Here is an 11,041-nt window from a genome sequence, read left to right as displayed (position 1 = left end):
ATGAAGCTACTGCAGTAGGTCTATTTGACAAACCGAGGATCAAATAAACATGAACCATTTGTAACCCCAAAATGGGTAAGACAGTTTTTCAACTATTAAAGCATGCGATAGGTCGCATGAACCATGCATGCATGCTATTTTGTATCGTAACCTTCAAGAGAGATAAATTAGTTTAATTCAACTAAACTGTGATAGCCTATCATTTTATCCCCCCGTCCCGTAGAAATTGGGCTAAATAACACGGTCGCTGCATTTGATTAGTGCGAAAGATTAGCCTATGGTGTTGTGCTCAAACTGGAATCAGAGCAGATGTCGCTTTTCCCTATCGGAATACTGGGATTGAGCCAATAAACACACACACACACACACACACACACACACACACATACACACACACCAGAGCATCACAATGCTAATCAGAGACACCAACCTCCTCCGCGCACCCCTCCCTCTCTCCTCTTCTTTTCTCACTCACACACACATTCAAAGACACTCGGCTGGGGCGAACTCCAAGGCTCCACTTCATGCTATTAGCCTATATCTTTATATTCACCTTTTTTTCCATTTAGAATAAAAGAGTACAATTCGAAAATGATTATTTACAGAATAATATATATTTAAACGTAATTGTTTTCTAACTGAAACCCATGGAGTGTGCATTGTTTGTAGTATAATCCGTCGCTCAGATGGACCTCCGAGGCGCGAAGAGACGGCTTGGGGGGATATGGCAGGTGACATGCCTAGCTCTCGTCGTATGTGTCCTGGATTTAGTTTGGGCTCAGATTCGTTATTCAATCCCTGAGGAACTGGAACATGGCGCTTTTGTTGGAAACATAGCCGAGGACTTGGGTTTAGACGTCGAGAGACTCTCTGCGCGCAGGTTCAGGATAGTTTCAGGCGCAAAAAAGCAATACTTGGAGGTGAATTTAGAAAATGGTATTTTATTTGTAAACGAAATAATTGATCGAGAGGAACTATGTGAACAGAGTCTGTCTTGCTCTTTCCATTTGCAAGTGGTAATCGAAAACCCATTGGAACTGTACAGGGTTGAGGTGGAGATTTTAGATGTGAACGATAACTCACCCAGTTTTCCGTGGAGTGAGTTTAATTTGGACGTATCCGAGTCGGCGGTACCCGGGTCCCGCTTCCCACTAGAGAGCGCGCAGGACTTGGACGTTGGAAGCAACTCGCTCCGCTCTTATCTGCTGAGTGTGAATGAACATTTTGTCCTGGACATCCAGACGCGTAGTGATGGCAGTAAGTTTGCGGAGTTGGTCCTGGAGAGCCCCTTGGACAGAGAGCAGCAGAATACGCACCAGGTGGTGCTGACGGCCGTGGATGGAGGCTCGCCCGAGAGATCCGGGACAGCGCAAATCAATATAACAGTTCTGGATGCAAATGACAACGCGCCCGTGTTCGACCAGTCTTTCTACAGAGTGAGGCTTGTGGAAAACGCACCGAAGGGCACCGTTGTGATAAAACTAAACGCATCGGATTTGGATGAGGGTCCTAATGCGGATATCACATACTCTTTCAGCGGGCATGCTCCCATAAAAGTGCGCGAGCTTTTCAGTGTGGATTCGCGCACTGGAGAGATCAGAGTGAAAGGTGTCGTAGATTATGAAAAGGCCAGGATGCATGAGATATATGTGCAAGCCAAGGACAAGGGCCCATCGGCAGTGGCCGTGCACTGTAAAGTTCTAGTCAATATCTTAGATGTTAATGACAACCTCCCGGAGGTGATCTTGACATCAGTGTCCACACCTGTCCAAGAGGACGCACCACCGGGGACTGTGATAGCTGTCATCAGCGTCATGGACAAAGACTCAGGTGAAAATGGAAATGTTGACTGTGAAATTCCACATCATGTCCCCTTCCAGCTCCACTCCTCTTTTAAGAACTATTACACTTTGGTTACTTGTGATTTTTTGGACAGAGAGACGGTGCCAGAGTACAACATCACTCTCACAGCAAGAGATATGGGCGCACCTCCCTTGTTCACAAGGAAAACTATTTTGGTTCAAGTGTCAGACATGAACGACAACACACCCCGATTCAAGCAGCCATCATACACCGTCTATTTGACAGAGAATAACGCACCAGGAGCCTCAATTTGCTCGGTTACTGCCCTGGATCCAGATTCAGACCAAAATGCCTATCTCTCTTACTCTATTCTGGAAGGTGATATACATGGGATGTCCGTGTCCACCTACGTCTCCATAAACTCAGACAACGGGAATATTTACGCATTGCGTTCTTTTGACCATGAGCAGCTAAGAAACTTTCAGATTTTAGTCCAAGCACAAGATGCCGGGTTTCCACCCCTGAGAACCAATGTTACCGTAAATGTCTTTATTTTAGACCAAAATGACAATGCACCAGTCATAGTAGCACCTCTACCCCAAAACGGCACCGCGGCGACTGAAGTGGTGCCCAGGTCAGTTGATGCTGGCTATCTTGTGGCAAAAATCACTGGGATGGACGCAGACGCAGGTCAAAACTCGCGTCTGTTCTACCAGGTGCTCCAGGCAAACGACCCGAGCCTGTTTAGCGTCGCTCTATACACGGGCGAAATCAGGACGATTCGCCGATTTGTGGAAAAAGACCCCATAAGGCAAATGCTGGTCATTCTGGTCAAGGACAACGGTCAGCCACCCCTTTCGGCCACAGTTTCCATCATCCTGTCAGTTGTTGACAACGTGCCAGAATCGCTGCCTGATTTCGGCGACCTCACACTGAGCCCCCAGTACCGCTCGAACCTCACGCTGTACTTAATAGTGTCTCTGGGCGTTATCTCGTTCACGTTTCTGGTGGCTATTATCGTCCTGGCAGCGATAAAGGGATACAGGGACAGACATTCCATTCGGAGGTATAACTTCTCTCTGAGTGCATGCTGCGGGTTCCGATCAGAGGAATCTACCACTGATGTGTTCAAGAAGTCCAACTTGAACGTGCAGATAACCACAGGCACCAAAGGATCCACGAACTGCGTTGAGGCAAATGGCAACGGCCCCCTTTCTCAGCCATACTGCTACAAGATGTGTCTGACCCCGGAATCATCCAAGAGCGATTTCATGTTCCTAAAGTCATGCAGTCCGATGAATGCGACTCCACAGAAGAATAATGCCAAGGGCGCAGACTACCCCAAATCGGGTTGGAGCGCACAGGACTCCGGCAGCCTGATAGTGAACAACGGAGCAACTATTCCGAACGAGGTAAATGGTCTAGGCCTGTACTGCTCCAAATATAATCACATCAGACCTCCAAGTAATTATAATTTATAATTGTATTTGTATAAGTTTGATGATTGTCACTCATGCTTGTTCAACAACTAAGAAATATTGCAAATTATAAATCTGTCAATAAACGGAAAGTAATTACGCACAAGTCAGGAAAGCTGATTATATTGGTACCGCTAACGTTTAAAGTAAAAAATATGACTTCCAAAGTCATACTATTAAAACGGTGCATGAAGACTATATGTATCGAAGTGGACTGAGACACACTTATACTATTAGGAGCGAGTGAGCTAAGGTCGGGGGCCAACGTCACTGGTTGAATAATCCTTAAGACGGTCCGTGGTTAGTCTATCCACCATGGTTTATGTGTAACATAGTGTAATATATAATGTAACATAAATCAATTGTAGCCCAGGTGATACCGTAAACGTCTAAAGGCTTATAGAAATGGAGAAGTCATGTGATGTATTACGTGCTATAAGCAAAACATCTTATTGCATTGTTATTCTGATTGCCTCGGCAATCCAACAATTTCCATTTGTCTGTTCAAGGATAAACTGACGCTGCAAGGCCTTGAACGTGAATAGAGCAAGACGTCCATAGTGTGATGGGACTCATACAGTACACACAGTAATATATCAAAGAATGAATGTATCCGAATATAACTGTTTAAAAGTCATGAAATAAATCAATAAAACACGCAGAACGCATATACATAAGTACGATCACTCTGATGACTGGGGATGGTGGCTCACTTGCAACTTCACATAATCTGCTTCTCCCTAGGGATACTCCGTCGTGCCACAGGGGGGCAATAGTTGCATGCCTGGGTGCGTTAACGGACTGTAGTAGGCCTACTGTAGAACATTAGTGCAAGACGTGATACAACTGTACTGCTCATTTTCCCATTCATTAGTTCATTTATGAATTCCTTATTGATTTATTTCAAGTGGCAATTGAAACTATCCACTGCATGGTACATAATTTAATATTTCTCACAGACTCATATTTATTTGTGGCAATTATATGTAATTGATGTGGGCTATCCTTTCAGCTGTATTACTAACCTATATACGTCTTCAATTGTGCAGCTCAAGCAAGCGAACATGGACTGGACATTGACGAAAAATCGACGAAATTCAGCACACAAAAGGTCAACAAAAATGCTGGTGGAAAAAAAACAAGCGAGCACACACACATTTCACATTTACATTTTAGTCAATTAGAGACGCTCAGTCAGTGCATTCATCTTAAGATAGCTAGGTGGGACAACCACATATCACAGGCATAGAAAGTAATGTTTTATTCTATAACGTAGCTGTCAGTAGAGTGTGGTGGTGGTGGGGGGCTGGTTCCACCATTGGAGTGCCAGGACAGAGACGAGCTTGGACTGGGCTGAGCGGGAGCTGCACTCCGGTAGAGGTGGGAGGGCCAAGAGACCAGAGGTGGCAGAACAGAGTGCTCGGGTGTAGGGTTTAAGCATAGCGTGAAGGTAGGGGGGGGGGGTGCATGAACGCACACCACACACACACACACACAACAAGGAGTCATTCTAGTTCCTTATTTTTATTTTCTTTCTACAGCTTTAGCACCATGGAGAGGACCTTCCCACGTAGACCCAGGCCGGACCCTGATGGCTTCTCCTGCCCGGTGGCACCACAGTACTATACCTGGGGTAGTCATATGCGTGGTACGTGGACCAGGAACCTACAGTGTCCGAAAATATTCTATACCAATACTAAAAGACAACAAAATACAGACCGGCAGTCTAGAGAAATCATTATAAAACTGACGCCATGACATTATTTCACACTTTATAAAATGTTGCTATTGCAGAAATCACACTAACTAACGAACACTTTATTATGTGATTTGTTTTGTTAGCAGAATACAATATGTCCTCCCAGGTCGAAGGGATTGGAGGTGTTGGAAGTGTAGGAAGGGTTCCAAACCGTTCGTGGACTCCGAGCTACACCCAGCCTCCATCTGCACAGCCACCACCTGACTACCAGCACAACGTCTACATCCCTGGCACACCGTCTGGGTACTGCACTCTAAAGCCTGCACCCAGGGGGGGACTGGATGTCTACAACTCATTCTCTACGTTTGGAAAGAATAAGAGGTTCATCTCTAGCTATGACCCGAGCTTTGACCAGAGAGGGGACAACCTGATAAACAATGACTTTTTTAAATGAATATATTAGAAGACACTGTGCATACAATTTAATACACACTTCCGTGGATGTTCATTAACTATTAATATAATCAACCCATGTAGTATAAACCTCTGTGCACAAGGAAAATTAAAATAGTTTAGTATAATTGAATCCATGCTTCGAACACATAACTTAATACTTTACAGCATATTATTTTCTCTCAATACAGCAGGGTCATAATTCTCTCTTTTCATTTGTATCATGTACAGTCCTAGTTGATAATGATGATGAGATTGTGCAGATATAAGGGAAATTATAGTCACTTGTGGGGATAATGAGGAAAATGATCTGAGGATATCTGTTCCCAGCAGTTATGGCAAATTCTCCAAATGCCTTTGAGGGTTGCGTTGTGAAGATTGTGCACGGCATTCTGTTAGGCAGTAATTTACAAGCATGTATATCATATTGTTGTACTTTATACCTTCATGTTTGACCCGCTTGGCTTCTTAAACGTGTTTTATGTATAAAATCGTATTTTACTGCTGATTTATTTTAATCAATGTGGGTTAGGACGGGTGGACACGCAGAGCCTTACGTTTGGCTACGGGACATACAATGGAGTTGTGGACATATAAATACAATCTAGATTCAATAATGTAGAATATATTTCTGTGGTTGGAGCCATGCCGGTGGAAGGAGGTGCTGAATTGACGTAGAAAATCGCTGTGACGTTACGTCACATTATGATTATTGCGTCAAAAGTTGAATTCTTATCTATCTGTTGCTCTGTGATTTAGAGCCATATCGCTATCGCTCTGTTGTTGCTTTTGCAGTGCGACTTCTACAGTCAGATCGAGGCCATCTCAAGTTCTGGTTTTGAGGTGCTGCTGATTATGACAACTTGCAGGGGAGTTTTATCACAGGTATGTATAGCATAATTAAAATACTGTCTTGCACGTTTTACAGACCATTTAGTGGGGCCCGTATACGAGCCTATCTCCGTCAACATGAAATCAAAGAAGCAGATTAAGAGAAATGGCAATATGTGAGGAAGACTATTATTTTTATATTTTGGCGTTTCGAATCCACACGTAGATCAAGTGTGCTTTGATATTGGACACTGTGCCGCTGTTCCCTAAGAATATACTTCACCATCACACAGTCAGGGGATGTGGCTTGACATCGACACTAGCTAGGTTGACATCCAAAAAGCGACAGATTTTCATGCGAATATTCTATAATTCGCATAAAGAAAATCTACGCTTTTTTCAACCAGTGGTGTTTCCAGCAAATGTATTTGTTGCAGAAAAAAACATGTGCATGATGATGTAGTCTACACAAAATGTACGTTTTCATTGAAATGTTGATGTAGGCCTACAGTATAAAAATCTAAAGTTCAATGTGTTTCCATAGCATTTTCAACTGTACAGATAGTTTTGTCACACGCTCTAGCCAAAAGCTAGCAGATACAGTGCCGGTAGGCTGTGCGGGTAGGCTGTGCGAGTAGGCTAGTCTACATGATGAGATCAGTATGGATAAGAGCGATAATATAATTGATTTGTCAAACGGCAGTCAAGCATCTATCATCATGTCACCAGAATAAGACCATCGCTATTTATTAGAAAGTAGCATCAATATCACCACCATGTCAAGTTGATCATCATTTACTTCATCTGTAGTCTACTGCATGCTTTCCCTAGTCGTAGTGGGAGGACCACACAACATGTATCACGAAACCTCGATATAATGGTTACTATATCAACATAACCAACGTTTCCACCACCATTTCTCGCCTAATTCATGTAACAGACACAAAAAGATCCCACCATGTCGAACAAACAAATGATCTATTGGCATTTATACATTTAGCACCGAAACTTCCTGTTTCCATCACAGATGTGATTTTTGTTGTTGTTGATATGGTATGACTTTACTCACATAAAAAGTGTGGATGGAAACATGTTTATTTATAAGCCCATTTCTGGCAATTCCGGCTCTGCTCATTCAATCAATCTTGTTTGGAGATCCAGATACTGTGTGGCGCAGTTCGTGTGGCTGGGTGCTGAATTTAGGTTGGCTCGGAATTTACGCAGACTATCCTTGTGACGTTAAAATCACATTACGATTACTATTATTCTATTTATATTTTGCACTGGTTTTATTTCACGAGATCAGTGTTTCTCAGAGAGGCCCTGACGCTGTTATCGTGCTTGTCGCTGTCGCAGGAGGACGATAAAGTGAGGGAGAGGCCAAGTTATAGCTTTGAGGTGCTGATTATCACAACTTGCCGGAAGCTTTTTAACAAGTAGGAGCGTGTAGAGGGCTTTCGAAAGATTACTTTTCGTCTGCAAACATGCATTAATGTTACATTCAAAACATTTCCACATAGCTCACACAATGTCGCTGTTCCTTTACGACTACTCAGCAGACGTCATCACGATTGGGAGGGCAACGCACCGCATTTGTACCGCGTGGAGGCTTGGTATGAATTCCCCGGTGCAGAAGAGGAGGCTACCGATTGTTTCTCACATAAACAATAGCTTTTAGATGTAAATATATTCGGCTTCAACGCATTGCTACAAGTACTGTTATATTTTACCATATTTGGTTTGCAATAATGGCTTTGTCCATTGCAACTGTCTGGACAAGGTGCGCCACGGTTCTCTTTGTATTCAGCGGGATGTGGGGAATTGCTTTGCCCATTACTCGCTACTCTATTCCCGAGGAAATGCAAGAGGGTTCCGTTGTTGCAAACCTGGCTACAGATTTGGGACTTGACGTTCGCGCTCTGGTAACACGCAAGGCAAAGCTTGACATCATCCACACCAAAAAATATTTGGACATTAACAAAGAAACGGGAGAGCTGTTCATACTTGAAAAGATAGACAGGGAATACATATGCTCGAGCAAGACAACGTCTTGTTTTCTTAAAACGAATGTCATACTTGAAAATCCCATTCGTATTTTTTACATTGAGCTTGAAATCATGGACATAAATGACAACGCACCTGTCTTTCGAAGGGAGACAATGCAATTGGATATTTCAGAATCTACCGCTCCGGGAGAGAGATTCTCTTTGACAAATGCTGTGGATGCAGATGTCGGTGCGAATTCTATTAAGACTTACTATTTGAGCGAAAGCAAGTATTTTACAATTGAAATACAGACCGGAAGCGATGGCTCTAAATATGTAGATTTGGTTATCAACAGTAATTTAGACCGAGAGGAACAGGCGGTGCATAATTTAATATTAACCGCTGCAGATGGTGGAGTTCCTGCGCGCTCATCCACAGCCAGTATCTTCCTTAGAGTTCTGGATATCAATGACAATGCCCCCTTTTTTAACCAGCCGATATATGCTATTAATGTAACTGAAAACTCCCCAATTGGAACTCTAGTAATGAAGTTGAACGCAACAGACTTGGACGAGGGCACGAACGCAGAGATGACATATTCATACACGTTATATACATCGGAGAAGACACAAGAAAAGTTCTATCTAAATTCAAATACAGGGGAAATAAAGGTGAATGATGTGATTGATTTTGAGGAGAGTCACAGTTTCGATATATATATTCAAGCAAGAGACCAAGGATCGAATTCGTTATCTGGAGATTGTAAAGTAATGGCGTTTATTACCGATCTGAATGACAACTATCCTGAGGTCACCATTACATCTTTTAAAAGCACGGTCAATGAAGATGTTGCCATTGGAACATTGATAGCAGTAATCAGTATAAGCGATAGGGACTCTGGGGACAACGGTGAAGTTGAACTCACTTTGAACCAACAAGCATCCCTACCCTTCGTTCTCGATAAGTCTTCGGAGGATTACTTTGCTCTGCTTATTTCAGAACCACTGGACCGTGAGACAATTCCAAGATATGACATCACTTTCATAGTCACAGACAAAGGAACACCTCGCTTATTTGACAATGAGACAATCACCTTGGAGATACTGGACGTCAATGATAACGCACCAGAATTCCCCCAGTCGTTCTACACAATCCATGTTGTGGAGAACAACATCCCCGGCGCACTGTTGACGTCACTCAGTGCTTTTGACCCCGACCTCCACGAGAACCAGTATCTGGTCTATTTTATCATGGAGAAGGAGATCATCAACACGTCTATGTCCATGCTGTTCTCCATTAATCCAGAGAATGGCAACCTTTATGCTCTAAAGACCTTTGACTTTGAAAGGGAGAGGGATTTTCTTTTCCACATAGAGGCCAGAGACTCTGGGTTACCTCCACTCAGCAGCAATGTGACAGTTCACGTCATCATTCTGGACCAGAATGACAACACCCCGCTCATAGTGTCGCCTTGGCGAGCACAGGGCTCGGTAATTGAAGAGGTGATCCCGAGGTCCGTTGATAAAGGCTTCCTGATTGTCAAAGTAATAGCCATTGACACAGACTCATTACAGAACTCACGGGTCACATATCAGCTTCTACAGACCAGTGACTCTACTCTGTTCAGTCTAGATCAGTACAACGGGGAGATCCGGACCACAAGAATGTTCAGCTACAGGGACCCCCGTCACCAGCGGCTGGTTGTTGTCGCCAAAGACAATGGAGACCCTGCTCTTTCGGCCACAATTACCATCAAGATATCAACAGTAGAACACATGGTGACGCCATTCTCAGAAACTACTGAGGTGCCTTTAGAATTTGACTTGTTCACAGACTTAAATCTGTATTTGGTCATCGGTTTGGGTTCAGTGTCCTTCCTGCTGTTGATCACCATATTGGTGATCATTGTGCTGAAGTGTCAGAAACCGAAGCCCATGAAGATGCCTCCTGCTATAAATATGAATCTGAACAGTCTGAACAGGAACAGTGTGATCAGCAGAAACAGTTACATCAGCCAGAGGAGCTCCACCATCGCTGATTCCACCCTCATCTCCAGTGATGCCTACTGGTACAGCCTGTTTCTAGCAGAGACTAGGAAAGGCAATGTGGTTGTCAGACAGCCTATAGTACCCAAGGGAGCAGGCTACTTTGTGTCCAGTATACCCAGAAGCACAGGTCCCTCAGAGACCAGCTACACACTACAGGTATGTGCTCCTCTGAGATGGAGGCCTGGAGCACTTTTCCTCTTGTATTTCTTCATATGAAATGCACACTCCTCCTTCCTTCATGTAATCACAAATCAGACAAGGGTGGATTAATGAAAGCAGTAGCCTTGCTTTCATTGAGGCTATAATGCATTCACTGATTACATGAACGAAGGATGCATTCAAAAAATATTCAGACAGGGCCTCGTTTTGCAAAGAACATTATTTCCCCCTGAAAAAATATTCTAGACCAGAGCTACCTCTGCATGTTTCTATGTTCTGGCACTGCGCACCCTGCAGACTGAGTGACTGTTTGACCCACTTCACAATGTCATATTCATTCCTCTTAGAGGAGGAGCCTACATACCCTGTGTCGCCTCAGTGCAGCTCTCAGCCTTCTACTAACACACTCCAGTTAATGAACAGAGACTGTGGTAGTGTGCTATTTAGAACTACATCTCTGACCAGGGTTTACCAATTCGAGGATGCTTGAGGTTGGTTTGTTAAATAAACCCAATTTATTTCTAAGGATCTATGGGATGTATCCTTGTGTGGTGTTTGAACACAGGCAGTCTATTGCTGTGTGT

At 43.6% G+C, this 11,041-nt stretch overlaps 2 protein-coding genes across 3 annotated transcripts; both read left to right on the top strand.

Moving 5' to 3' along the window:
- Positions 1 to 484: 484 nt before the first annotated feature.
- Positions 485 to 5,941, top strand: LOC115135695 (protocadherin-10-like). Of its 2 annotated transcripts, none has more exons than XM_029670666.2 (4): positions 485 to 3,215; positions 4,331 to 4,392; positions 4,823 to 4,929; positions 5,127 to 5,941. In XM_029670666.2, the coding sequence occupies exons 1-4, from the start codon at positions 687 to 689 to the stop codon at positions 5,432 to 5,434; spliced, it is 3,006 nt and encodes a 1,001-aa protein (XP_029526526.1). In that variant the 5' UTR covers positions 485 to 686; the 3' UTR covers positions 5,435 to 5,941. The 2 variants fall into 2 exon arrangements, with proteins under 2 accessions (XP_029526526.1, XP_029526525.1); XM_029670665.2 differs by having other exon boundaries at positions 5,124 to 5,941.
- Positions 5,942 to 7,889: 1,948 nt separating this feature from the next.
- LOC115135697 (protocadherin alpha-C2-like) lies at positions 7,890 to 10,767 on the top strand. The gene has a single exon (XM_029670670.2). It carries the CDS (start codon positions 8,013 to 8,015, stop codon positions 10,512 to 10,514), a length of 2,502 nt encoding a protein of 833 aa, XP_029526530.2. The 5' UTR covers positions 7,890 to 8,012; the 3' UTR covers positions 10,515 to 10,767.
- The last annotated feature ends 274 nt before the right edge of the window (positions 10,768 to 11,041 follow it).

Source organism: Oncorhynchus nerka, linkage group LG10 (assembly GCF_034236695.1).
Source record: "Oncorhynchus nerka isolate Pitt River linkage group LG10, Oner_Uvic_2.0, whole genome shotgun sequence".
NCBI lineage: Eukaryota > Metazoa > Chordata > Actinopteri > Salmoniformes > Salmonidae > Oncorhynchus > Oncorhynchus nerka.
The sequence above is the reverse complement of the archived record's forward strand: the minus strand, read 5'-3'. Positions and strand labels throughout refer to the sequence as shown.